Here is a 27,957-nt window from a genome sequence, read left to right on the forward strand (position 1 = left end):
GCTTATTATAAAACATTGCCAACGAAGCAACTCATCATTTTCTTCGGATGTTACGTTAGTGAATAAAACTAAAAATCGATCCGCTCGTCTTCTTGCGAGAAAGGTCGTGTTGTTCACAACAAAACAAAGATATGGATGTATATGTTTGGATAGAAATAGGCACCAACTTTTGAAAAGAAAATTGAACAAGCGTTCCAGAATGAAGTTTAAACTAAATAAGAGTGCTTAGCAAAAAAAAATAACTTCTGTAACAAAATCTGCCAAGATGATGGGTGACTACACACTGCCATTAATGGATGAAAGTGCTGTATCCACCCGGTAGTCGCTCACATTATCGGCATCAGGTTCTAGAGCCTGTAGTTTTTGGTGTTTAAAGCGTAGCTCAAACACCTGTGTTATTGCCTCGCGGAAGCATAGGAAATTGTAATCGATCACGCCCTGTCTAGCGAAACTTTCCTCGCGAATGATGCACACGAGAGCGAGAAATTTATTCACTTCCCTAAGGTAAAGTACTGTACTATTGTTCATTTTTATTATGCTCGAACTCTGATTATCGAATGCAGGCACATCGGGATTGTCGCGAGAGCTAGAAGCATGAATTTTTGTCATTATTGTGTTGCTCATTGCCAACTCCAGGGAGAAAAGAAAGGCATTTTTACTTACCCGTAAATACAGGACAAATCGATGACCACGTCGATCATATCGCAGCACAGTTCATAGCTCTGCATGTCCACTGGTGTGGCATCGGTTGCAATGTAAATTTTGGATACAACATCGAACAGGAACGCCTTTTCAATTCCGGAATTATGGATGAATAGATTCAACAAATTCTCCAGCGCAGCCAGTTGCGGGATAAGCTTTTGCACCACTTTGGAAAACGCTTCGAAAATGGAATGGTCGTAGATTGATGTGAGGTGGAAATTTAAATGTACTCCCTCCAGCCCAGCGTCGAGAAGGTCATCGGTGGCCTTCGTGTGGATGTCCCGCTGTGATTCCATTTTAAAATCGTCACTGACCCCGTCCACTTTGTGGATGAATACCTCAAACTTGATGCGTGGGTTAACTTTGTAGGCCTTGGTCACGGTTTGGTTGAGTTTCGTGAGTGCCTCGTTGTAATCATCCTGGGCATCAATAACGAAAACAAGAGCTCCACATCCACCAAAAATCATGTCGGAGTCGAAGGTAGGGTCAAAGAAATCAATTTGTCCAGGGAAATCCCAAATTTGAAACTGCACAAAGCTATTGTTGTTAATGTCGTCCTTCACGATTTTGTTGGTCGATTCGAGGAAGAGGGTTTCGTTGGGAGACATCTTGTGAAAGACCACTTTTTGGATAGAACTTTTCCCCGATCGGCGCAATCCCATCAGCAGGATGCGTGGTTTGTCATCGGTGGCCCTGTTACTATCGGATTCGTGATCGAAGTCTCCGTAGCCGAAATCCTTGGGAAAAGATCCGACCTGCTCCTCTTCGTCCGGGTAGCTCTACAAAAAAAAAACACCAGGAGTCGGTCGCATCCTTGAGATTGCTGAACTGTTTATCATTTCTTACCATCTCGGCTAAGCGATATCTTCCAATAACTACAGCAATTTATTCCACAAGAAACCAAAACCACTCAAATTACGTCGCGATAAGGACTTTTTTTATTTACGCCTCGTCGATCGGGTTATCTCATTCTCGAGCAATAATTCGAGCAATAATTCGGGCAATCTTTGGCTATCGCGGGCAGTGTGGACGAGTAGCGTTGCTGCAGAGGCAGTCGTGTGCTTGTGTGGCTGTGTTTCGTGCCTGCGTGCGTGGGGGATCGCGTGTGTGCGCTCCTGCTCGACTGCTCAGGTTCTCCTTCCACCAGTCCCTAGCCCCGGTTGAGTAGATTTTCTCAGTGCATCAGCTGTAGCTGGTAGTGGAAAACTCTAGGCGGAAAAGAAAAGTTGATTCATCGCCATCCGCAAGAACAGCTGGATAGTGAGTGCGTTAGATTATTACAAAGTGTGGTCTGACTGTGTGAAGACTCTCGTCGTGGTTCTAGAAAAATCGAGCGCAGATTTTGGTAAGTTCGTCGCCCAAAACAGGTGAAAAGAGGAAAGGGAAAAAGGAAAAGCTCATCAAAGCATGCGTTCAGACGGCAAGGATCCTTTTTTCTTCGAATATTGATCATCCAAGCATCGCAAAGTATGCAAGAAGATTATCTTCTCCGCTCGAAAACAAAGGATCTCCTGACCAAACCCGTTCTGTAGGCAGCTGCTCGCAGGTTGTTATGAAAACGCCGCTACACCAGAAACTGGTTGAGAGGGTTGAGGTGGTGGTGGTGGTGGTGGTGGTGGGTGGGGGGGAGGGGGTTGGGGAGCCAGACGACGCATCACGCCATCGTACGATTTGTCAGACCACTGGGCGAGCATGCTTTGCAATGCACGTGCAAGAAGCTTAAGTCCTGATTCATCATGTATCCCTTGACCACCCGAAGGCTTCCGCATAACTCACCCCATGGGGTGTGTCCGAATCCGGACCAAAGGAAACACCCCCCCCCCCCCTGGCCCTCCGCCGGGGAGCTAGAACTTCATAGGTTTCTGTGAACATAAGAGGAAGCCCACCGAAAAACAATAACTAAATGTTGGACAAATACTTAAAGGAAACTAATAAAATCTGATTGTTCAAATCGTCTTTGTTCGGAGCCAGATCGACACCGCGAAGAGAGGACTTCCTACTCCTGTTGATTAGTATCATAGGCACTTATTGTCCTTGGATAATATTTCAGTGCGGTCGGCGATGAGTTCATGCGCAACAACCTCCGTGTTGTTGGTTCATAGTTTCAGACGGAAGGCATAGACACGATTTTACGTTGGACCCATTACAATTGATCCCTCATTTAATACCTTTTCGTACAAAAGACACTGGTTCTGGATGTGCGCTCGCCAAGCTAGCTCCCTTTCTGATCGCCTTATCAGCCACCAGCATCGTAATTTCCGTCATTTGACGCCATAACCATAAGATAACGAAACAGTGGTCTTCATGAGCATCAATACCGATTGCTAATATACACAAATATGTTTAAAACTCACGAAAGTCATTAAAAGGCAGAGAAGCGATTAAGTAAAGATCTACGCCGCAAACTATCAACAACATGCAGTGCAAAGAGGACACACCCTCCGTGTTGTATATTCTACCACTTCCTGTCCGGCGAGTTATAGAATGCCTCCTTACCGTTTCTGGCTGAGACGCGTGACCCGGCAAAGTCGTTGAATAACATCTATCTCGTTATGCAGATTAATGGTGGCACCTGTCGTCAACACACAGGCTGGCCTATCGTCCCCCTAGGTGGATAGCATGCTTCTAAACTCTTGCAACGTCTCAACGTACCGCTTTGTTATTTAGCTACCAACCAACACGAACACGTTTGGCCTTGATCCGTACATTGCTCGTGCTTCTGTCGCAACCGATCGACGCTCTGCCTCACGATCGTGCGTTGTTTACTCGCAATTGATCGAGCCCCCAACTCAGAGAAAGTTGTTGGGACAAGGCTTCTTAATACTGAAGACAGCTTACATGCTTTCCGCTCTCAACGTTCATTCTAGATATTTCAAACTTCAAAGCTGTTTATTTCACTCAAGCTATAAGTTTCTACAGCATTGGTGGTATAATTCGAACCTTTTCAAATAATCCACCTTCACAAAGGTTTAGCACAGTGTATCATTGACCGCGTTTCAACGCCAATGCTCTTGTTAATCTGCGTGTCCACTCACGTGTTTGCGCTTAAAATAATTTGCGGAGCAGCCCGGATAATGTATCCACAACAATAACAAGATCGCTTCATTTATAAGCTCCATACGAGTCCCTATCCCAATTCACATAATTCTTATTTGTCTTGGGTCTGTCCTATTTTTCATTTATTTCATGGCGCAGATGACTCGTCGCGTGAAATTACGCAAAAATTACGCCGCAACCGTGGCCGTACCCGTAAGCGTAAGAACCCGATGGTGCTTGCCATGATTATATACTTTGTCGCTAGCATATACCACTACTCTAATAGTCGGACTCTATACGCGTTGACCACACGTTGGTGGTTGGGAAGGTTGTTTTCGTTTTCAAACACGCCGTTGTACGACCAATACGCCTCGTAGTACATAGTTCGCACTGGGGGGAACGTAGAAACCGGTGCGTGGATCCTTACCTTCCTGTTGCAAACAAACCACGATCCGGCACAGAACTGTTTCGTCTAGTGGGCCATTCTAGTGCCAAGCCACTTTTCGGGTTGATCATGATTCCATAACAAACTATTTGGCCGCTACAGAAGTATATTTCTTACGACACTAAGAAGCAGCTGTTGAATGTTAAGGGTGAAAAAGATGAATAAAACTATTTACTTCCACAAATAGTGTGCGAATAACGATAGTGAGTGCATTGTAACTTAATAAATAGAAAAGTTTAATTTTTGTAACGCGAATAATCATGTTCAATCAGTGCGAGATCGAACGAGAAGTGATAATGTCGCTAGCTTGAATGAAGCACGTGAAGCCAATCCATTTTCAATTGTTTGCTTCCTGGTCAGGTAACCACGCGCGCTTAAAGTTGAAGGTGAATGTTTAAAAATAAAATAATCATCATTACGAATAACGAGAAAATCTCCTTTCGCATGGGTAACCGTTCAGAGATCCTCGTGACGAATTTATCATCGGTAGGTAGGAGATTTTAACTTGACCACTGACGAAAGCGAAAACTATTTTTGTCTTTTGGCACAGATCGATGTTTGTCCATTTTTCCCGTTTGTTTTCGTCTTTCCCATTTTTTACTGAGACTTTCGCTCACTTTAATTCCGGTTTTGAGTAGAATTCAAATTTGCTTGCAGCAAATTAGCTTACAAATGAGTAGCATCGTTTTACTCACAAGTTGGGGGATGTTGGAAAAGCCAGACTCGAACCACAACATAGCTTGTCTGTCCACCCTCGTATCGATTCAGTCGGCTCAGCTGCAACATGTGTTACTGCGTTGAGTGATAACAGCGGATGACTCTCACATTTGCAGTCCAAAGGTCAATTTTGTTGTTCCTGTAGAATAAATCAATGAGCGTAAGCAGATTGTCCATAGCCGGTGTGTATGTCAAAACCGTGCGAAATGTGCTTTGTGATGTGGTGGAATCGCTACGTAAGCTAATCGCGTGAGCGAAGTACATTTTGCGTTGTATTCGCTATGGCGTTAATCCTGCTAGTTGACTCAAATATTATTGAACATCGTGCATTGCTATCAATACTGCAAAAAAGATATTGAATTAGCAATAGCGAACGCATATATCTTAAACAATCAGTAATCTTGTCTTTGAGATCTCTGAAGATGTCAAAGAGATCTTGTCTTTGTGATCTTCTATACACATTTTTTCACAATCACACGTATTTCGTTACGTATATCACTCGTTAAAATCGTGTCTATTATTCTGGAGCATTGGTGTAGATGTTTTTACCTTCTCGACTCTAGTTTATCGGATGATTATTGGATAAGCAACAATCGCAGAAGTCCTATTTGTTATAGTGGTTGCTGTTATCTTATCTACGCTGGGTTCTCTACTAAATGACTGATATTTTCTTACATTTCCTTCTAGATATTGAAGGAGAAACACCTGTGAACAGGGAGCTGCTGGTATCAATCATACAAATATACTTGCATTCGCAACATCCACGGACGGGTCAAAATGAACAGTCTAGTTAGTTTGCTCAGTAACTTTAAAGAGTTCTACAGCGAGATCAATGGTGCCACACTAACGGGTGCAATAGATGTGGTTGTGGTAGAACAGCCTGATGGTTCATACCAAAGTTCCCCATTCCACGTGCGGTTTGGTAAATTGGGCGTGTTGCGGAGCCGCGAGAAAGTAGTGGACATTGAACTAAATGGCGAACCAGTAGAACTACAGATGAAGCTAGGTGATTCTGGCGAAGCATTCTTCGTGGAAGAATGTGACGAAGATGATAGCGAAGTGCCCGCGCATATGGCTACCTCACCTATACCAAGCCATTCGTACCTGACCAACTACGATGGAGACGGAGAGTGTAGTGGAGGATCAATGTTCAAAGGAGCAACCGGTACGAATGATTTAGGGGGCTCTGTTGGACCCGTTGAGCCCGGGGAGGGTATGGTAATGATGGTTGGAATAGCAGCATCAACAGCAGCAGCAGCAGCAGCAGCAACAGTAATTACCGAGTCGAACGTCGCTGCTCTAGCAGAAGCGGAAGAACCGATGCTCCGACCGAGGCGTAATTCGGTGGATCTCTCAAATGAAAACGCCGATCAAGAAAGGGCCAAATTTGAAAACCAAAGATCCGAGTATCGCACTCGCAGACATACAGATAACGTTACTAATCGACCAGATCTCTCCTTAACGAAAAGAGAGTATACCATGCAGAAGCTTCGCCAGGAGTGGGAGGCCGCAGCAGAAGCAGAACAGGAGCAGATCTTTCACATGGAGGGCCTAGATGATGAGGCTAGTTCCGCCGACTGGCGAAACAGTACATTGCTTCCTGCAGCTAATAACGCCCTTGGCGATGGCGTTAGCCGCCAGGATAATCAGCTAGATGAAAAACAATTTAAACCTATCAATGCTCAACCGTCTGTCGCTACGGGGGGCCCAGTAGAAATCACTTCTACTATAAACCCTTCGGCTACTGCTGAAGGTGCGATGGATTCAAAGTCGAAGAAAAAACGCAGGAAGAAGTCGATTTTGAAAAAGAAAAATGCTCAAAGGAAAGGATCAATTGGGAGCAGTTCTGGAGGTGGTTCTAATCACTCCGACCAAAACGATGTTACGGAGACCGACAGCCAAACTATTAGCGTCTCACAGGTAACCATTTCGTCAACAAGTAATGGTTCTACACAAGACGTGAACAATGGCACCGCACAATCTTCGAAGGAAGAGGAAACGAACGTATCGTCCAACCCTATCAAGGAAGGGAGAGAAACTCCTGATCCATGTGCTACGGTATTAACAGCTTCGCATCACACAGAGTTGGACATTCACTTTTTCAGTGACACGGACATTGGAACGGGTGTAAGCCCGCAACAATCGCGTCCATCAACACCAATTCAAAGCGATACCGAGTTTGAGATGTCACAACGCGCGAAAACCGAAACGGCAGATGAGCGGTTGTTATATGATTCATGGAAATGGGGCGAGCTACCGACGAAACCCGATGCAAAGACAGGTGATCTGGAAGGAAACACTTCCTCCAGCAAACAAGCTCAGCACAACTCCATGCTGAATGGGCTAATGAGCTTTATGAAGTACAACAACAAGAAAAAGCGTCAAAGCGTACCGGACGGCCTGTATTTATCGGACCTGGATAAACTGCGCGAGCCAGAGGTAGCCCAGCTTTATTTTCCGCCTCTCTCTATGCTAAAACAGCAACAGCAAAACCGCACTGGTGGAAGCGGAGACGACGAAGATCGAGAGAGTGGCAATGGAACATCAATACCACACAGTCCAACCTCTATGGAAGAAGGTTCGGGCGGAAGCAAGGGTATCGATTCGGATTTCGATGAGCATAACTCACGATCTCGAGAAAATCAGGCTGCACAAGAAGATAGCTTCACCGGAAAAGGCCGTCAGTCGACTGAAACCATCGCCCTATCAATGTGCGGTGGATTGGACAGTACCGCCGGTGGTCCATCCGATGAAGAGTTTGAACGCCATCGTCTGCAATACAGCAATGTTCTCGCTGATCCAAGTGTTTTTGCAGCTCCCGAATTGGTAGTACGTGTGGATGGCAAATACTATAGCTTTGCGGAAGCTTGTCCACGTGTCATGACACTATTGGCATTCCAAAAGACGCTCCCGGATGTGGTGCTTGGAAGTAAGAAGATGGAATCATCGGGGATCTTATCAGATCCTGAGCATAACAATGTCGAGAAGACTCAGACGGTGTCCGAAATTCAGCAACCTACACAGCAAAATGCTGCTGGTGGCCGCTGGTGGTATTGGCGACGGTCTAACGAGTCTAAACCGTCTGCAGTAAGCGATTCTCAAAAACAGTCCTCAATATCTACGACACCCACAACGGCAGAAATCGATTTGAAGTCGTCGATGGCTGTCGCAACGCAAACGTCTCGCTCGAATTCGCTCGACGATTGCCACGAAGATGACCAGAGCCCCATCATACCAACGATGGTTAATAAAACAACTAAAGATTCCGGTATATCTCCTGGGTTTAAAGCAAAAACAGAAGAGGGCTACAATGGATCCCTTTCGTCTGATGATTCTGAGTTGGTCATGGATAAATCACTACCGGTGCCTATCAACCCCGGAACAGCAAACCTTGAAGAAAGCAATGGAGACAGCAAAGTACTATACTTCGGTGGCGAAAAGTATCGCAAAACGCTTCGCTTGTCTACGGACCGCATTAAAGGTCTCAACCTATTGGATGGCATGAATGAGATTGTATTTAGTGTAACTACTGCGTATCAAGGAACTACTCGGTGTAAGTGCTACCTGTTCAAATGGAAACACAATGACAAAGTGGTCATCTCCGATATTGACGGCACGATAACGAGGTAAATGATAGTAATTAAGCATGATTACTAAGTAACTAGATATAGTTAAATGAATGATTTTTTTTTCTAGATCGGACGTACTTGGTCATATCCTGCCAATGGTCGGTAAATCGTGGGATCAGATCGGTGTGGCCCAGTTATTCTCTAAAATTGAGGAAAACGGGTACAAAATGCTTTATCTATCAGCACGTGCCATCGGCCAGGCGAAAACTACGCGTGGATATTTGCAATCTATTCGACAGGGCGATGTTAAGTTACCCGATGGTCCGTTGCTTCTTAATCCAACCTCGCTAATGTCCGCATTCCATCGTGAAGTTATCGAAAAGAAGCCAGAACAGTTTAAGATTGCGTGTTTGAATGATATCCGTGAACTATTTCCGGAGAAGAATCCCTTCTATGCTGGTTATGGTAATAGGATTAATGTAAGTAAAGGTTTTTGTTTGTAGATTATTTTCTGTAATTGTAAATGGGGATCGTGTCCTGTTGTCTATTCTAGGATGTATGGGCATACAGAGCCGTTGGAATACCGACATCTAGGATTTTCACCATCAACCCCAAAGGCGAACTTAAGCACGAACTCACCCAAACATTCCAATCAACGTAAGTAGTCTTTATAGGATAGTGTTCACTATGATTTCGCTCGATACATTCATTTGCAATCATTTGTTTATACAAGGGTCACTCCTATCCTGCAATTATACAGAAAAGCAGCTCAAGGTTTTTTATTACTAAATTTCTGCATTCATAAATTCTTATACTTATGATACACGGTAGGATTGGAATGTTAAAAAAATCAATGTATATATTTTTTATCATTTCACATAGAGCTGGCTTGCAATAATTGCGAAGCTGCGGTTGCGGTGTCAAAATTATTTTCAAAAGTTCAAAAATGCACTCGGATTACAAGTGTACTTTAGAACTTATCGTGTTTTTACAATCTGGACTTATCAAGCACATTTTTGCCATTTTGAATTTTATGCGTCAACACACGAATTCAAACCGGTGATATAAAACATACAATTGTTGATCACTGCGTTTTGCCAGAGTTCAGGAAGCAGTTACCAAACACGATGCAATTTTCATATTCATGCATAGAAACACAATACCAACATGCACATTGATATTCACAGTCGGTTGACAATGGTACACGATGAACATGTCATTAGTTTATTATAGTTTTTTTTCTCGATTGCGGGTATTTATGTAACATTTCTTTTATTTGTCTATTTTTATTTCTTCGGTCTTAACGAACGCACTACGATTGCTTCTATGAAACCCTTTTTGTATTTTTGCATAATGGTCATGTTTACACCTACGGAAGATATACTGGCCAATCGTTGGTTGTGAATGACTACTTTCCACCAATCGAACTACCGTCCCCGGAGTCTGACTACACAGACTACGATGAGGACGATGATGATTTCGAGGAACAGTTAGTGTTCAACTTCGAATCGAGTGCCGAGGACCAGATTCTTCAGTACCCCAATCCTCCACAGCAGAATCAATCAATGAAGCGTTCATCCAATTCTAGCTTCGCTGAGTATCAATCCTTCTAAATGATTTCATCATCAGGCTTATTTGAAACTACAAAGTCAAGTCGCATGATGTTATCATCACGGTCGAAGTATCATGTACCAGCAAGTGCTCGTATGTATGATGGATCAAAAATGTACGTCCTAATCCTCTTTTCGCCATGAAACATCTTGGCCATAGAAACGTTTAGTCTTCAAGTAACAATCGTAAGCCATCAGCCCAAAGACATACTGAATGTTTTGACTGACAAGAAGAGCACGGTGGAAATGAAAGGAATCCATTGCGTGCTCCCCAAAATACCATACAACAAGGCTGAAACAGATCCTTATGCATTTTATTTGCCGCTCCGGGGTAAGCATTAACGCCAATCGTATCAAGCAGCTATTCATCATTCTTTCAATGTATAAATATTGCTAATATGACTCATTCACGCCAGAGTACGATGAACTCCATTCTAACCGCGTTTGGGAAAAACTTTATCTATATTTTTTCTATGTTTATCTTTTGATTTACTGCTCCTACGAATATTTTTTCCTGTTATTTATATCGACTATAACTTATTTAAAAAATACGTTAATTTGTTCAGAAATGTAATGCTTCACCTGGTTGCTTGTGCTTACAAGGGAGTCGTGGTTTTCATACATTTCTTCATAGTAACAGATGGAGTAAATAGATTCTTACATTCTAACTGAAACGCCTATTAACACTAGCTTTTGGGCCACCGTGTTTCTTTAACTGATTCGTCTTGATTTCTTTTACAATGTTCGTTTAGTTACGCCAATATGGCTTACATTGTCGACCAGCTGTATCCACCGATTAAGCATATTGAAGAGGAAGACAACGAATACACCAGCTTCAACTACTGGCGTGAGCCTGTGCCTGAGATTGATTTCAATAATACTGGAGATTCTTACGGCAATCATGCTACAGCATTGCCACATTCAGGCAAAGTGACGCCAACGGCAACCCTTGTCCAACAAGCATTACCAACAATTCCTGAAAACTGAAAAATCATTCATTGCTGGAAGAAACAAGTTGCAAAATATCTGGATTGCTGTACCACGAACCCAAAGTGGAATGGATTATCTTATAAAATTTACGATATCTTATCAGTAGCTTCTATACATGCTTTGGGATAATTCCGCATGCTTCCAAAGGCGTTAGCAACGCTCCGCTAGAAACAGCCAACTTCTCCGACATTCAAATTCCATTGTGACGATGGGTGGTTGCACCGACTACAGAAGAATGGCTTGAGCGCAAATATAAGAACTTCTGCAACATAGCACACTGTGATTACTAGAGCAGGAAAAAGGAAGAACATATTCTAATTGTACCCTGCTGCGGAGATGAGAATTCAAAGTATAGTATGTAATACTCTGTGAAAGAACCAGGAAAATTGTAAACTTCTACAGCTTTATTTGCCTTTTTCGTGATGGTAGGAGACAAAGCGTGGAATATATGTGATAGTTGACTTGTATTTATTAATATTTCTGTTTAGGATTTGTCTTATGAAATGGTGGTTTCTTTCGTTATTAAAGTAATGTTTTATTCAAGGGAAAACATGCAGTTAGCCGCAAAAAATGTGTTGTTTCGTAACTTTACTCGCCAATAAGAAGCTAAGCAAAGCTAATTGCAAGAGAAATGTGTCGAAGTAGCATTGCATTGCAATCATGAATCAACACGTGAAGGGAAGCCAGGCAATAGTTTGGCAATAGCACGACCAACCTTTAAGGTTTGGTTGCTGCTGCGAACCAATTGTTTTCTTCGTTACCAGAAACACACACAAATCGATTGAAAGTTAAGCTTCGGTGCAGCAAATCTGGAAATCAAAGTAGCTATCTCGCTTTTGCTGGAATAATCGTGTAGTTAATATGTTCGATGAACAGGCAAAAATAAAAGTAAACCCTATTGCAAACTTAACAAATTGAAAAAAAAACTAATTTATCTTGAAGTGAATTCGATTTCTATCCGAAACACGATTTTCGTCGCAATTTGTCCACAGCCGAAACATAAACATAAACATATTCTTAGGCGCCTTTTCTTTGCGCCCGACGGTTGGATTTTAAATTTAGCCACTTAATTTCCAACGGCCACAAAGGCTGTATAGCGACAGTAGCATGACAAGGGTTCGCGGCCCTCACCAAACTCACCAAAAGGGTACCGGTGCGGTTTTCGTACTGTTTCTGAAGGGTTTGTTTTGAGAAGCAGAAAACTAATTTCAGATAATTGTATTTTTGAATTATTTTATGTATTTTAGCATATTATATATCACTTTTATAACAACCCTGGACCTTTATAACAGCTGGAGGATCTGAGGCTCAGAACCGACTCCACACCGAACCGAAGAGTGAAACCGCCTGCTATCTAAAACACTGAAACTGAGGTTCGAGTTGTTGCGATGGATTTTACGAAATCAGCCACGACTTTGCCGAACCAGAAGATTCTCTACGACAAAGCATACTCCGATGTAAGTACCATCGCTTCTTGGCCCAACAATACTTTCAACTGTGACTGATCTCCACTATCAGGCACTACGAAACAATGAGACGGAAGCTGCACGCTGGACTTTGTACCGAAAGGAACACGAGGAGCTCAAAGAGCACGTCAACATGTATAAAAAGACGCTTCGCAACGACATACTCATTCCAATGGGCTCCAAAGCACTGCTGCCAGGACAAGTCTATCATACCGGAGAGCTGCTGATCAGCCATGGGGATGGATACTTTTCCGAGTGTTCGGTCGATCAAGCATTCACGATTGCAGATCGTCGAATTCGCTTAGCAGATGAAATGCTAGCGAAATACGAACGGGAACAAACGCTGTACAGTAATAAGCTGGAAGCTCCATTTGTTAGCAACGCATTTGCTGAAGAAGGCCAGGAAATAATTGAAGTCTATGATGAGGCTGCGGAAAAGCGCTGGCGCGAAGAGCATGCGAAAAGGATGCGGCAACATAAACAGCGAGAAGCTGCAGAGCGCAAAAACGCGAGTAAAACGACGACGGAAGGGCAAGACAAGGACTTGTTTGAGCATCTTGAAGAATTGGAGTTGCTTGAGGAACTCGGTAATGAATTAGAACAACTAGAGACCGCCATGGAAGAAAGCGCCAATGAACAGATACCCCACATTATGCGTGCTGGTAGGCCAATAGAACAGAAACGGAGGATCGCACATCCTGGTGCTTCGGAAAACATCCAAAACATATCTTCGCTCTCGTCAGCATCCGTCGCCTGTGCTGGCAACGATTATGATGCCTCAGCAAAAGGAATGGTTACAACAGACCATGAGAGAAGCATCTACGGCAGCGAAAGCGAAGACGACGATGAAAGCATTGATGAAAACCTAACCCCGGAGTTCGTGAAACTATTAAACGAGACAAAGACCATGAACACCAAGGAGAAATTGGGTGTCTTTGAAGCAAAACTTCGAGACGTTCGGCAACAATTGAACCTCAAAACGACCTCTATATTAGACAAAGTGGATCTGTACCAAATGCATGAAGAGCTTGAAGAGGCGATAGATTTCTTAAAATCAGATCCTGATGATCCTGAGGAAACGGTAGGAAAACAAGAAAAGAATACCGATTCAACCGTGAAAAAGATTCACTTTGCCGAGCATGATGAGATAAAATTTATCGAAAGCTGTGACGATTCAACAAAGATGAAGGATAATGCATTCTGCACTACTAACAAAACTCTTTTCATACCGATTGTGCACTATTCTGATGTTCCAGCAACAATTGCCCCTACCGTTGATGCCGAGATCGTCTCTCCGGCCGATATTTATCGTTTGTTTGTCGATGAGACCACCGGCAAAAATCCAGTGCGTGAAAGGAAATCAATTCTTAAAAAACCGCTCCAAGCTTTCCAGCCAAGCACCAAAACTGTGCCAGGACCGATTGCGGCCTTACTCTCGGAAACGAACAATCATAATGACTTGAAAATTAAGCAGCATGTATCTGGAAAAGGACAAGTCATGGATATAATAGGAAAAATAGTTGAGCATCAAACGCACGACCGGCAGTTAAACAATTCGAAACAACAAACCTCGAACACAAGGATGAGTAGGTTTAAGCAACACCGGGTGTAGCAAGTGAAGAAATAAAAGTGATTAAAGTATAAAACTGTCTGATGATGTATTCATATTTATTATAGAATCAAATTGAAAAAAATGGGATTTCTTGTTTCGAATAATGGTTGAGAATGTGGCTTAAAATTCGAATGTCCCTTGTGGTAATTGAACGCCATATGTAAATAAGTAAGGTGTATCCTTAATGAAAGGAATGGTTTTATTCTGTTCAGCACTGCCTTCATCTCCTATCTCTCTGTTCTTGTCTGAACTCTAGCCTTGTTTGTATGTTTCAATCATGATGGTAAGAGATCCGCTCCAAGATTTTTCTCATCTCTCTAAAATCATCCCATCTATCTGTCGATGTTAGTGTACAAGTCCTAGTAACTAGATAACTGTACAAGTACAGTTATCTAGTGTAACCAGGAGACGCATTTGTAGATTTGGACAAAAGGTTAGACACTGTGCGAACGAACACATCCTATTTCTCGTTGCTTCCGCGTGCAATTTTCCGCAGCATACGATTTCCACAGATGAATGTGAATAATGCCAAAGGAATCAGATAGCGAATCGTATCAAACATGTTCAGCCGTAGCCAGAACACTCCGAACAGCGTCAATATAGCACCCAGTCCAATGTGAAAACCAAGTGCACTAAGCGAAAATGGAAAATGTTTCACGTTAACCCCCAGTTTGCCCCACAAAACAAACAAAATAAAGAGCGGGGCAATGCACAGGCCGGTGAATAAATCCGAAACAAACCGAGCGGGACGCTTCTCGGGTGCTCTAAATTGGTGAACGATTTCAGGGAGTGGTTGACGGGAATTGGCTGTTGCCGAATAGCTATCCTTTGTAGCTGCCTCCGTGGAGGTGAACTTGAGTTCAACATCGCCTACAAGCCACTGGAATGAATTTGCCAACAATGCATCCCCAACGATCAATATGATCTCGTACGTTCCACTTTTGTGCCCGAAATCGGACGCCCGAGCACCAACATCCATTTCAAATTTGTACGCTTTTGTGGAATCGATCTCGGCAACGAATATGATTTCCTGCAGAGATTCCTTGTTGCGCAGCAGAACGAATGTTTGGTGGACAGCTATCGGTTTACTAGTTGTGTCATCAACCAATACAGCCTTCATAATTACTTTTTGCTGAGAATCGGCATTCAGTAAGGTGACTAGCTTTGCCGGATGGGAAACCGTGTGACGCTTCATGCTTGCTGAGGTGCTGTCCGTATCACCTACACCAATCTCCAACGAGTTGACCCGCACCTTTCCAAGCACATTGATCTTTAACTGTTGGCGATATACAGGAGCAGCTTCAATGTCCACCCGGTATTTGCCTCGAGGAAGAGCAGCTGATTTCAGATTATACGTGTACAGTGTTGCGTCGTCCTTGCTCGGAACCAGATTAATTTTACTTATTACTGTGTCTTTTGTCTGCAGTGACACGACGTTCGTCGATAGGGCTGCCAGTTTTGGAGACAAAGGTTTACCCAGCAAATCGCATACCTTCGCCGAGAGGACAGGATTTTCTGGGAGCAGCTGACCATTGCCAGCCAACCGAATGCAGATGGGTGCGATTGATGTCTGTGATGCTAAGAGCTTCAACACTTCTAACAAGACACTCACTCCTTTGGGGGTTTGGACGGATACTCGGGACAGGAAGTATGTGGCAAACTTAACCGCCTGTTCTTCCGTAATGGGTGACGGCTTGTTGAGGCGTGAAGCGAGTTTAAAACCTCCATTCACGATCAGTGCCGTGATGCTCAGTCCTCCTTCGAATTGAAGCATCTTTCCATCAACTTCGTCCGCCTGCACGAATGCTTCCTCGATCCGGTCGTAAGCGAAGGCTCCGGCAGTGCCGAGTTCCGCAGCTACAGCAAACGCATGTCCAAGAGTGTTCAGCGAATCATCCTTCTTCAGCGCGTTCTGTAGCTGTTTGGCCAATGTTGTGCGCACTTTCTCGTCAATCGACACACCAGCAAGCTTAGCGGAGTGGTAGTTAAAGAACAGCTCTTGGGCCGTTGATCCTTCCTTCGACAGGGCAGCTTTCACGGATGACTGAACCTTTGCTGGCACATCTTCCTTGCAGCCAAAGTTTTTAAGCGCCCCAATCAAGTAAAAGTTTTTCTCGAAATCCTGCAAATCAAAATGACGAATGAATGGGAACTAGTCCACCTTCGCGGTGAAAAGAATACGGTGGATCTTACGTTCAGTTTTGACTCTCCGTGAACCGCCAGTAAACGCTTACAAGTGCTAGCATCTCCCGCCGGAAGCGGTACGTTGGCTGACGTGTAGTACAACGACTGAAGATCGCTCGACTTCAGGCCTTCGCTGAAAACCTTATCGAATCGATCTTGGTCCTGTGCGGTCAGATGAACTGATACCGTGCGCTGAGTTGCTGTTGCTGCGAAGCTCGTCGCGGCCAGCAGGAACATGATTCCCAGCTCTGAAACAACCAAAAACTCGTATGTTTGTCACTTATTCCAAATTCGCCGGTCGGCGTAAAGAGACCCAAACAAGTCACTGGCCGGCATGAAACCCGGCTGCTTTACGAAGGAACTCTTACCTAACAGATTCATGATGTTCTTTTGCGCGAGGATTTAGTCAGCAACACTGACCGCTATTTAACGGGAGTAGAGATTAATGAAAATTTCGATTCCGATTGATGATTGCGAGGCCGTAAGAATTTCTTTGGTTTGCGAGTCCTGCGACACGTCAGAGCAAAAGAGTCTCGTTTACAAGGCCTAGTCCGTTCACAGCTATAGTCTTTTTATTCTGCGCCGCTGGTGTCAAACCGTGTTGTCAAAATCAAAAAAAAATTGGATCTCGGCGGAGGAGGACGCACGGCACGGAGCTCTTTAGCTCTCCGCCTTTTCCTGTCGCTTCCTTATTTTTGGTGGTTTTTCGAAAAGTCCCGCAGCGCGAGTGATCCGTTTTCGGTCGATTAGCTTCTAGTGCTTGTTATACAATCAGTGGCAAAAGGTGGTCAGTGGATAAGTTAGGCTAACTGCCGTCGCGAAATCAACAACTCGCTGCTGCGCGTCTCGCATTCCGTTGCGTCGTTGATCAGCAGGCGGAAAGGGGACACACGTCGGCGCCTAACTCGCCCACTCGTCGTTCTTGTGGTGAGCGGAGGGGAGCTGAGCGAAGTCTGTCTCGAACCACACAACATCCGCTTGGAGAACTGATACGCGTACGAAAAGAAAAATATAGAAGCAACTCCCCATTTTCTGCTCCACGTTTCTTCGGAGCGTTCACAACCTATGTAAATGGTGTTTCCTGAAGCTAGCCACCCAGGCAGCCGTCTTCTAATCAAATTGCAAATTCTCGCCGTGGACCCTCGCCGCCACCCTGGGAGATGTAGCCGTCGCGACGCACTTCAAGAGCAAAAGCAAATCGCTCGGTCAAGCAAACAAGTGTGAAAAGGGAGATGAGTCGAGCGTGAGTAAGAAGTGCGTCGTGAGATACCCCGGACGTGGTCGAACCATACAAGTTGTCGTGCTCTGATGTACCTCTGTCTCTCCGCATCACCGCTTCGCTTTGATTGTGGCTACTCCTTGCCCTCAGTGCGCTGTCCACACAGATAAGCACGAGGTTTACATCATGCGTCGATACCGCGCTTTGTGTGAATTCTTATCGCTTCGTATTACCGTGTTCCTTTACTCGTACAGATGGAGGGAGTGTTGGCTGCTTTTGCCCAAATTCAGTGCTTCATTCAGTCAGGGTAGATTACAAGTGCGAACGGCGTGACCATCGAATTTGCGATTAGAGGATACATCCTGGAGAAGCGAGGAGGCATTGTCTAGGATGGCAGTGCAACAACCGTATCTCTTACAAGTATTTTTTTTTTTCTCTATAGAACGAGTACCTTGACACGTTGCAAGGAGAGGCACCAATCGGAATGAATGAAGTGCACCTGTGGGGATGGAAGCAGTGATGGTTGGTTTTAGATTCAAGTGCTATACGATCAGTGTGCCAAATGCGTTGGAAAATGGCTCAATTTTGTAAAAGTGTTAACCGGTTCGTGGTCCTGCCAAGGCCAAGTTGACGTGTGAACAAGTGCAAATCTCTAGTGATTGTACGGAGAGGTGATCGAAGGCAGAGTTTTCAAGCTGAAAGTGTTGGTAGTGTTCTTTGAACCCATTATGGTTTTATTGGATGTACAACAAGAGGCAGCATCAAAAACCTAGCAGATCGTCGAATCAATATTGCTATACCATGGCGCGGAAAAAGGGATCCGGCAAAGCAAGTACGTATTACCATATCGGTCCCTTCTTGTAAATTGCAAGACCAACGGGTAGGGACAGGGAGCGGTCTGAGAGCAACAATCGAAGCAACGGTTACTTCGGATAGCAAAACAATCGCACTCTCTTCGCTGGTAATGTAACAGTTTGACATTGATTCTATGGGTTGATTTATGGCTGGATCCGATATGATACTTGAGCAAACCTCAGGTAAAGAATAAAATTACTGCAGAGGAAGTATGGAGTTAATATAGAATTAAGGAGAACAATCACGGCGTAAGTACCCGGTTCCTGCGTTGGGGTAAAAAAGGGACTTGGTGAAGCGTTTCACAGATGAACTATGCGAATACGGCAAACACTACCTACCTGAAACCTAACGAACTATCATCTCCCACTGATTTTTCTCAATGAATTGTTAAAGGATTTTCAATATCTGATTCCAGGTTATGGATAAAGTCTAGTGGAAAGCATTTTTGTTTGGAAACTCTGCTCCATACTTTCCATACTTTCGACGAAGCTGGTGCGACCCACCAGGACATACACCAAGCTTAGTTACAGTTGATGCAATTTGCCAATTCCGTTCGCTGTAGACACCCACGCTCACGATCAGACCATGTTGCTTAAAGCCAACTAGATAGATGGCTTTCGTAGAGTGGTGCTGAGTACTGAGATCACATGTGTGTTTCGCAGAGGGGTTGGTAAACTCGCACATTTACAAATCTATTTTCGCATACCCGACGTCAAGTCCGACTACCAGAACACACAACCATGCTCAGCTGTATACACATCATCCGTTGGCTCACAAACGGAAACATGAGAACACGGTTTCCTCTCACTGAAGGCACGAGCATGACCATCGCATTGCAAACCTTGTACCTCAGCTGGTGTCTGGCGAACCAGGATGGTTTGGAATGCGATCGGAATGAGACAGAGAGGTGCGGCAGTAGAAACTTTGGTTCGTGCAATCCCACCAAAAAAATGAGGGACTACCCATGGCTTTTATTAGACATCTATTTAAAGATTATTTGCCAAAAAGAAAAACCAACGGTGGACGACATGAACATGAAAACATCATTGCTAGAAAATCGATGAGATCGCGCACGTTCGGCGCAGTTACCTTTGCTTTGCCGCTGTGCTGTGCTAGGGAAGTAGTGTGTGTATTTTTATTTTTATTTTGATAGGACCTGTGTGAGGAAGGTCGTAAATGGATGGGCCACAGCAGCACACGAAACCATGTCAACTCTGCGGGCCAACATCGTTACAACTTGGCGTGTTTTGAATATGGCTCAAATTCGCCATCTTGTATTAAGTGTTCATCGATTACTCGCTGTCGTCGGGAACCTTCCCACTTCACTGGTCTCCGCCCCTCGCATTGGTTTCGTTCTTCTTAATGTGTGACCTTCGGTGTGCTTCGGAGCTATGGATTTGAAATTCAAAAATTTAGCTGCAAGGCAAATCAGCAGGTGAAAAGGCCTCATCCTGGTGTCTGGGTAACAAAAGTGTAACATATTTGGGCGCCGGGTAATAAGGAACCACATAAGAGGCTGGGGAATCCTTTACGACCTTTCTTTATAGCAGCATGTTTTTTTTTCTCCGTCGTACTCCGTATGTCCTTCGAAAATCCTTAACGGAATCCATTTCCCATCGGGAGATCAGTTGCAGATTCCTTGCCTACCATTTTCGCACTTTAGTTCACAATGCCTGCAGTATATCGCATGATCGGCCACAGCGTATTGTGCATCCTATTTTCAGAGTATGGGAATTCCCCTTACGTAACGAGACGCGAGAGAGCGAGCATAGCACATCACAGCCGAATCTTCACAGACACAACCAGCGTGTTAACCCTCGCTGAACGCGGCGCTGTGAGCAGATTCAGATTCAAAGCTAGAGAATGGTACGGAAATAAACTGCTTTTCGGTGGCGACAGCGTCGGAAAGCCAGCATCAGCAGGGATTCTTGGGATCGCCCTGTGATGGATCATTGTTTATCTCATCCGTGCTGCTCCGTCTAGCGTCTCTAGAATTCATGCAGAAATCGATATCATATAAGAAGCAATCGCTCACCGAGCAGTCTTCTTTAAAACACGCGATCTTTGAAAGACGATGATACCCATAAAGGAGAACCATTGAACCCCGGGCATTGGTATTTTCAAGACCGACGCATAGCCGCCAGCACAACGGTGACAAGCATTAGCAGCTGTTGATTGAACAGAATTTTCGGAGTACGGACCGTGACATCTCCCCTGATCGCCCACTGTTGCTCACATGCGGTTGTCGCTCAGGGTGCAGCATTAAAACAGGTTGTGTGACGAGCAATGTAGTGGTTGTGGCGTGGCGTCGGCGAGGCATCGTCTCCGCTCGGTCGGTTCCTGATCAGAGCGATTGCTCCGTCATCCACTCGTGAAACCGGTCTGTTCTTGGCACGCCATTGAGGAGTTCCCTCACATAGTGCCCCACTACATAGCGCGTGGTTTCGCTTGGGCCATGGTTTCTCAAAGTCGCAACTACTCAGCAATCTTAAAGCTGTTTGAACGAGCTATTGCGTTTTTGTTCCAACTGGTCTTGCTTCCTCTCTCTGACTCATTGCTATTGATGCGAAGATATCGTTTGGTCGGTTGATGATCGCGCTTCTCGCTTAATCGATATAGGCAAATACATGGGACGAGCGTAGTAAAAGGTGAGTTCCTTTTCTTTCGATTTCCTTCCACTCACTTGGTGGCGGCCTTCTGTTGGCCACGACACAGCGTGTGAAAGTGCGTCGACCAGGCGTTACGAGTATTTTTCCCCCCGGACCGGTTCATTTACTTCGACTCATTTGGTCAATGTTTCGCTAATTCGTCGCTTCTAGGCCTTTCTTGTCCACTCTGTCTAGACCACCTTGGGAACGTGCCCTACGATGCTTCCTGAGTAACTTCGGCGAGGATGAATTTTCGTTTCTTGCAACGTTACCTTTTTTGTGTAAATACGTTTGGTCATAATTCTTTGGTCGTTAAGTAGAATTGTAACAATATTGTCATTATTGGTTGAACCTTCTAGATCAGAATATTACGCTTAATACTACTTATTGACGATCTGCTTCTCCATTAGCTACTTCATATGTATATCTGCTAATTGTAAACGTTGCTTGATCAGTGCACTAGGGGAGATCCTGTTCAGATCAGCAGCCAGTAGCAGCAGCAGGGCACATATCATACATGCACTAGATGGAGCACTCGGTGATCGATTTTGTGTATATTTATTGGTTCGAAATATTCGAAAGTAGCGTGTGTACTCGTTGTTTGATTTAGCTCGTTGTAAAGATGCTTACTAATTTTAACTAATGCAAACTTAATAATAATTTTTTAATAAGTTTCATGGTGTTTAAAAACTGGTTTATCGGAACCTCAGTTTTCAAAAGGTTTTAAATTGTCTGTAGAAACTGTTATATTTGGTTGTGAACCTATGAAAATGCTTTGGGTGTGCCCGGTGTTGTTCAATGCAGTCTCTTAAAAATATACAGTTCACCGCACTTGGCTCGACTCAGCCCAACGAACGGCTGCTCAAAAAACCAGTTTCGATGCTTTTTTTCTTTCGGGCCAAGATATGTTGTTACGCCCGCCAGCAAGACGCCGTGTCTGTGCGTAATGGGCAAGCCGCGGTATTTCTCAGTCTCCCTACATCACCATCACCGTGCAAGAGGATCTCCGTCGTCTGCCTCGAGCGTGGAGGATCAGAATCAAACAGAGTGGATAGGTGCACGATCGTATGACCGATGTACAGCCGGCGACAGCGATACGATTGCTGCGAGCTGCAGGTTGAGCGACTGGTAAGGTGGAGAAACACTGGACAGCCAGCTGAGTAGAAAAAAGCGAGATACAGTCACTTCCATGTAGAAGGCAAGACGGCGATGACGCCGATGAGGATTTCCGTGTGGGTAGCGCAAAGCCACACTCATGCAATACTTTTACAGCAACTTAAGTGTATTTTGGCTGGTTTGTTTTTATCTTTTGTTTTACTATTAAGTTAAATTTATGGTTTAATAGTTCCACCTTTACTTGTATTACAGCCATTTGCCGGACCATCAATGCATTTGTCCTAGACTGTTGCTCACTGACACCAACACTGTGTCATGTAAAAGAAGATCGAAGAAGCCAGACTAGCCTCCACTTGGTTGGTCCACTTCGAGCCAGCTATATAATCCCGGCGACCGGTCCACGCAGCGATGATGGTATCAGAAAGTCTTTGCTATTCCACTATCTACGGCGCGAGCCGCCGGCAAAACATGTTCCATGGCGTGAGGCCGCGTTAGCAAAATAAATCGCTCTCCCATTCACCCTCACTCAAGCTACCACACAATGCGAGTACGCACGTTTCTCCCTCCTCTCGCAACCGACTAGACGGTCTGCGATACACATTATTTTGCTTTGGCGCCAACCTGCCGCGGTGTTGCTGCTCGCTGCTCGAAGATTGCTCGGTCATGGGTTGTTGTGTGGTGTGTGGCCCCTCCGTCTCTTCCAGTCCCGTGATGCTCCGATCTTTCTTACCGAGCACCCGTTTTTCACACTTGTGTGTTTGCCGCTTGTTGCTTGCCAGGCAAGCTGTTGCCTTTATTCTTGCCGTTTTCTTACCCGCTTCCTTCCGCATCTTGTCTGCTGCGACCGAAGGACCTGCTCCTTCATATTGGGCTCGTTTTGGATTGAGGCATGTCCGTGGTGTAGCGAGAATCTCGAACCCGCTGTCGAGGGTTTCCCTCGGTCCTGCGAGTTACCATCCATGCTACGGTACGGACATGTTTTCTTGGGACTATCTTTTTAAAGGTTGAATTTTGGATGGCTGGTCTGGCAGAGATACTGTACATATCGATTTGCAGGGACGCTAGGTCGAAGGCATTGGCCACCAGCAGCGACAATGCATGATTTGGGATGACTTTCTTTTTGGTTTTGTGCACTCTTTCGTTAAATAAAACAGAGGAGAATGGTCGCACGAGAAGATTGTCGTGCTCTCGTCTCAGAACCTTTTTCCATTTCTTGTTTCTCGTTGAAGAAGAATTTCGCCTTCCTCTCTGCTTTTCGTCCAATAGTTCCGTGATTGTTGGTAAAACCGAACCTGTACCTGTAGAATATATATATATATATATATATATATATATATATATATAAATATATATATATATATATATATATATATATATATATATATATATATATATATATATATATATATATATATATTTTGCGTTATTGCACTATGTTCTGCTGCTTCCATTATTCGAAAACAAATTGGTTGTTTCCCTACCAAACCGAACAGTATCAGAATTTCATTTTTCATTCCATACATTTCTTTTTATGTGACCATGTTATTTTTTAAAATGATCCGGCGCTAGATTACTCTATTGTCTGGTAGTTTATAATATCAGCCTATTACAGATGCTTAACTTCCGGTCGGATTGTTTATTTTTACATTTACAGAGGCTGTAACTGGACGGAAGATAAATTCGAGTGCTAAACAAGCTGAGAAAAAATTAGACGTGAAGCTCAAAGTAAAAGGTAAGTGGGCCATTGTTTCTTATTGTTCGCATGAATGTTACCATTAAAAGATTGGAAACCAATCCAAACAACACTGGGGTCGTGCTGACAAAATTTGACACCATCAAACTACCCGTTCGAGGGTGCTACTGGAAAAAGGAGCTTGCACCTCGTTATCGGTCTAGGTTTTCGCGTAACGCATGGCATCGGGTGCTATGTGATTGGGTGCCTGTTGAATCAACTGTTTCATCAGCAAAACGTCTAGCCTGGGGAAAAAACCAGAACATAAAAAGTCAAGTAAACTTTGAACGGTGCGTTCATTTGATCTGGGTGTGAAAAAGGGATGGTATGGAGAATGCGAAGATGCGAGGCACCGAGCGAGATAGCGAGACATGTCGCCTTTTTCGCGAACGTAGACAGCAACGCGATTGGGGCGTGGAATCGCGTAAATTCAATTAGCGATAACTAAGTGTTGTCAATGGTATACCCTATACAAACACATCCAGTCGATTCCTTTAGCTCGTGAGCATATGGCTGAAATAATTTTGAAATTTTTTGTTTTTGGTTTTTGCGTTTGAAATTGGCGAGGAATGCGGGAGCACTTGGAGTTGATAAAAATATTTCCTTGAGGAAAATAGAACGTCGTTCATTTGAAGTCGCTTTGGGCCACGTTCACCTAACTTTCTTAACATATGTACATAGCTGCACGGTTCCGCAGTATTTACAGTAAAATGCTTTAATATTGATATTGTTATCATTCGTGACTATAAGTCAGCAAACAGGAACCGAATGGATGACGCAGTTTGTGTTAAAGCAGTATCATGATTAGGGGGGTTTTCTCGCTTTCTGCCTGATAAGCATGAGCAAACGTCTCACTCAGCTAATCAGCTCGCCGGGTTCGGCTTCGTTGTCTACCGGACGCTTAAGCCACTTGAACTCGCGTTCGTGGTTGGAGCCATTGCTTTGCATGTATGGTCGGTTCCGCTTCTCGAGGTTTCCTGTGTAGTCAGCTGTCAATCGCAATGCGTTGTCGCTCACAGTAGGTCCTACTACGACATGGAAGCACGATCGAGACAATAGAGCAGACTCTCGGTGGCAGAGACTTTCAGTGTTGTTTCGCAAGACGGCAGGCGGTGTCTCGTGTTTATGTGGTACACGCATTCTGGTCGCGATCAGTGTGGGGGCTGCTGACCACTTTCGGAAGCGAGACACTCTCGAGTACGTGTTATCACGATATGTGTTTACAATCCGTCCAACCAGCCACGGGATTGCTCGGGCAGGTCGTGCACTTTGTGTAATGGTTTCATTTGGGTAAAGCTTTTTGGACAATTAAAAGTGAATGTCAACCATAAAGCATCTAGAAATCAGGAATGGCCAAGCACAAACAAATTTGTCGAGATGATGTTGAAAGTGACATTACTCGAACATACAGTGAGCTCTATTGTTTACGAAAAAGATCCCATGATTTTTTTTAAATAACTTGCAATGGTCCAATACGTCGGTATCAGTACATCAGCGTGAAGAGTAAGTTTTCACTACATCTTTTTCGTTCAATAGTTCATAAGCTGTAAGTGGTTCCGTACACCAGTGTCATCTTTTAAAAACATAGTTACTGCCCGATTCTAGTCCAACGTGTGACGGAAGAATGGACTTTGAGATACGAATACATTGCACATTATATTGCTGTAAAGGTATTGGTGCCAATGGGTATAAATGCGCCTGTTATCAGCACGGCGGTATCTATTATACTGTGGAATCATTTAAACTTCATTAACTGATAAAGTCGTTCTTAAAATCATTTATGTAAATATACTGATGAAATTTAATTTTCAATTCACTTCGATTGATAGCATTGTTTACTACTTTCATCGCATTGAATCATTGAAATTTTACGCAGAACACTTGCGAAAAGATGCAATTATTCACCATTGCAAATGTTATTATTTGGACCGGCGTAAAGATATCGAAAATCTCTGAGATGACAATGTCGACTACAAGTAGTTGTTATCTCTTATCTTATAAAATAAATTATCATCGAAAAGATAAGAATTGAAGCTCTTGCTTGGTGACAAGCTTCCTATGAATGCAGTGGACATCTGTAATGGAAATGCGTCACCAGCAAATGTAATTATGCCCATAAAACATAGATTAACTTACAAGCTATAACGATAGCATAGAGTAAACCGCAAAGAGAAATTTCATTTTTTAGAATGAGGTTCAATTGTGTGGTCATCGCAAGACAGAATCATTATGTTGCGATTACTACGTTAACTTTGCCAGTAAGAAAGTTAAAATAAAGAAATATTTATAGCAAAATGGAAACAGAAAGTTGGGGAATCCGCCCAGGAAAGCATTTTTTCCTGTTGTGTGTCGCTGAATTGATTGCCCATAACGCTGCTCCGTTTCTAAGGAACCAAAGGAATCCCGCTTTGATTTGCCTACGCTGGCCCAACTGACCTTGCTAATCATGACGGGGCACCCTTGCGAACGTCGAATGATCGTTGAAGTTGAGTAAGCTAACGAAAACAAAATTCAAAAGGCAAACACGCATACTAACGCGTCTGATGACTGAATCATTATTCGCTCACTTCACCGATCTTCTCACCGATCGCGCTCGCATTCGCTTTACGTCACCCGCGTTTGCTTGCGTATACCTTTTGGGGGGGGGGGGGGAGGTGTTTGGCTACGGATCGCCGTGAAACGACATGACTAGCGAGGAGTGCCCCAGTGCCCGCCCGTCGTCCTGTCCGCTTGTTTGGCCCGCCTGGTCCCATCTGCTCAGACACTGATGCCCCCAACCCCAACGAGCTGCCAGGCACCAAACCGCGGCTTGGCAATCTCGCGCATTCGCCGCTGCTCAGCTGCTGTGTTGGCTGTTGGTAGGATGGTGCGTTGTTGATAAATTTATTTTTTTGCAGTCGAGGCTTCCCGAACCTTGTTGTTGTGTGGGTACTCACTTGACGGCGCACATGATGTGACGGTAGTTGAGGTCTTTGCATGGGGATACGGGTTCTTTGCTTTTTGAATACACGGGGTAGCCCATTCAGTTATGAACATTTATCTCATGTATCATGCGCTCTCGCAGTAGCCATTGATGTGGTTCGCGTTTATCTTTTTTCTTTCTTCCAACGAACACGCGGGCCGTTTCTGCACTGCGTAGACTGTACTAGTCACTCGCCACGCGCAACCGGCGTATGAAACAGCCTCATCTAACCGACTCTCTACACGAGCGCGAGAAAGCTGAAAATGAGATGAGAATGAAAAAGGCGAGAATGTCAAATCCCATACATTTGTGACAGCCTACTTGTATCTTTACATTTCCATTTGTATGGGATTTGACATTCTCAACCTTTTCACTCTCATCTCATTTTCAGCTTTCTCGCGCCCGTGTAGATGAAGTGTAAGTCACTAGAGCTACAGTATACCAGTATGGTCACCTATCATTTAAACCAGGCGAATGACGTAGTAACATTCATTCGCAAAACGACTGAATGTTTCCATTCTTAGGGCTAAGATACACCAAGAAAGATTTAAGTTTTTGGTTCGATTTCAATTGTAGAATTCGGTTGGCTCTGTTCCGCGGGTTATGTACTGTTACTGTTATTTTGCAAAATGCTATTCGCAAAAGTTACTGAACTCTGGACGCTGGATGCGGAATATTTGCTCTTTTATACTCGCTGTGCGCTGCTCACTCGTTCTCACTAACTCCTCTCCCGTACATTCTCGATGAATGACATCAAAATTCACCACCATTCCGTGGATCATGCAGATGAGGTAATCATTTTATTTTGCATTTGGCTGTAGATTGGACATTAGTCCAAAGAACTGTCCAATATGAGACCCACTTTGTCGAGTTAGTAAGCTCAGAAGCCTTGTCACAACAAATTGCTGTATAGATCTGCATGTGTTTTATTTAAGTAATCTTTTGTATAATGTCATATTTTCTTTAATATCTACGATATATAGAAATTGCTATCATATTAGTTTAGACAAATGTTTAAGAAATCGGTAGAATAGTTGCTGGAGTGAATAGATCGGTTAAGCTATTGTAATACCTTATGTAATTAGCAGGATGTT

At 44.0% G+C, this 27,957-nt stretch overlaps 5 protein-coding genes across 16 annotated transcripts in view; 3 read left to right on the forward strand and 2 right to left on the reverse strand.

Annotated features, from left to right (window-relative positions):
* Positions 1-87: 87 nt before the first annotated feature.
* On the reverse strand, positions 88-1,690 carry LOC125954907 (ras-related GTP-binding protein C). Its single transcript, XM_049685578.1, has 3 exons — positions 1,549-1,690; positions 664-1,481; positions 88-586 (listed from the first exon to the last, which is right to left on the reverse strand). The coding sequence occupies exons 1-3, from the start codon at positions 1,549-1,551 to the stop codon at positions 277-279; spliced, it is 1,131 nt and encodes a 376-aa protein (XP_049541535.1). The 5' UTR covers positions 1,552-1,690; the 3' UTR covers positions 88-276.
* Positions 1,691-1,858: 168 nt separating this feature from the next.
* On the forward strand, positions 1,859-12,039 carry LOC125954900 (phosphatidate phosphatase LPIN3). 6 transcript variants are annotated; one of them, XM_049685559.1, is made up of 6 exons: positions 3,632-4,669; positions 5,588-8,526; positions 8,597-8,948; positions 9,023-9,126; positions 9,848-10,410; positions 10,832-10,970. In XM_049685559.1, the coding sequence occupies exons 2-5, from the start codon at positions 5,678-5,680 to the stop codon at positions 10,080-10,082; spliced, it is 3,540 nt and encodes a 1,179-aa protein (XP_049541516.1). In that variant the 5' UTR covers positions 3,632-4,669; positions 5,588-5,677; the 3' UTR covers positions 10,083-10,410; positions 10,832-10,970. The 6 variants fall into 6 exon arrangements, with proteins under 6 accessions (XP_049541517.1, XP_049541516.1, XP_049541515.1 ...); XM_049685560.1 differs by lacking the exons at positions 3,632-4,669; positions 9,848-10,410 and adding an exon at positions 1,859-2,047 and having other exon boundaries at positions 10,832-12,038; XM_049685558.1 differs by lacking the exon at positions 9,848-10,410 and having other exon boundaries at positions 3,633-4,669; positions 10,832-12,039.
* A 191-nt stretch (positions 12,040-12,230) lies between these two features.
* LOC125954904 (unconventional prefoldin RPB5 interactor-like protein) lies at positions 12,231-14,244 on the forward strand. Its single transcript, XM_049685571.1, has 2 exons — positions 12,231-12,526; positions 12,588-14,244. Exons 1-2 carry the CDS (start codon positions 12,458-12,460, stop codon positions 14,145-14,147), a joined length of 1,629 nt encoding a protein of 542 aa, XP_049541528.1. The 5' UTR covers positions 12,231-12,457; the 3' UTR covers positions 14,148-14,244.
* On the reverse strand, positions 14,187-16,868 carry LOC125954903 (dolichyl-diphosphooligosaccharide--protein glycosyltransferase subunit 2). The gene is made up of 3 exons (XM_049685570.1): positions 16,700-16,868; positions 16,341-16,579; positions 14,187-16,269 (listed from the first exon to the last, which is right to left on the reverse strand). The coding sequence occupies exons 1-3, from the start codon at positions 16,710-16,712 to the stop codon at positions 14,608-14,610; spliced, it is 1,914 nt and encodes a 637-aa protein (XP_049541527.1). The 5' UTR covers positions 16,713-16,868; the 3' UTR covers positions 14,187-14,607.
* Positions 16,869-16,962: 94 nt separating this feature from the next.
* LOC125954899 (uncharacterized) overlaps positions 16,963-27,957 on the forward strand; it is a 22,523-nt gene continuing 11,528 nt past the window's right edge. Inside the window, exons 1-3 of one of the 7 annotated variants that reach the window (XM_049685554.1) lie at positions 16,963-17,118; positions 17,993-18,382; positions 23,824-23,901. In XM_049685554.1, the coding sequence (XP_049541511.1) occupies positions 18,292-18,382; positions 23,824-23,901 (169 nt within the window). In that variant the 5' untranslated portion in view covers positions 16,963-17,118; positions 17,993-18,291. The other 6 variants (XM_049685551.1, XM_049685556.1, XM_049685552.1 and 3 more) reach the window with 6 other exon arrangements.

Source organism: Anopheles darlingi, chromosome 3 (genome assembly GCF_943734745.1).
Source record: "Anopheles darlingi chromosome 3, idAnoDarlMG_H_01, whole genome shotgun sequence".
Classification (NCBI taxonomy): domain Eukaryota; kingdom Metazoa; phylum Arthropoda; class Insecta; order Diptera; family Culicidae; genus Anopheles; species Anopheles darlingi.

Coding starts and splice junctions, on each gene's coding strand:
- LOC125954904 (XM_049685571.1), top strand. CDS start 12,458: ATGGATTTTACGAAATCAGCCACGACTTTGCCGAACCAGAAGATTCTC. Junction 12,527..12,587: donor ACGACAAAGCATACTCCGAT/GTAAGTACCATC, acceptor CTCCACTATCAG/GCACTACGAAACAATGAGAC.
- LOC125954903 (XM_049685570.1), bottom strand. Junction 16,270..16,340: donor ACGGAGAGTCAAAACTGAAC/GTAAGATCCACC, acceptor TTTGATTTGCAG/GATTTCGAGAAAAACTTTTA.
- LOC125954907 (XM_049685578.1), bottom strand. Junction 587..663: donor GATTTGTCCTGTATTTACGG/GTAAGTAAAAAT, acceptor TCATGCTTCTAG/CTCTCGCGACAATCCCGATG.
- LOC125954900 (XM_049685560.1), top strand. CDS start 5,678: ATGAACAGTCTAGTTAGTTTGCTCAGTAACTTTAAAGAGTTCTACAGC. Junction 8,527..8,596: donor ATTGACGGCACGATAACGAG/GTAAATGATAGT, acceptor TTTTTTTTCTAG/ATCGGACGTACTTGGTCATA. Junction 9,127..10,831: donor ACCCAAACATTCCAATCAAC/GTAAGTAGTCTT, acceptor ATGTTCGTTTAG/TTACGCCAATATGGCTTACA.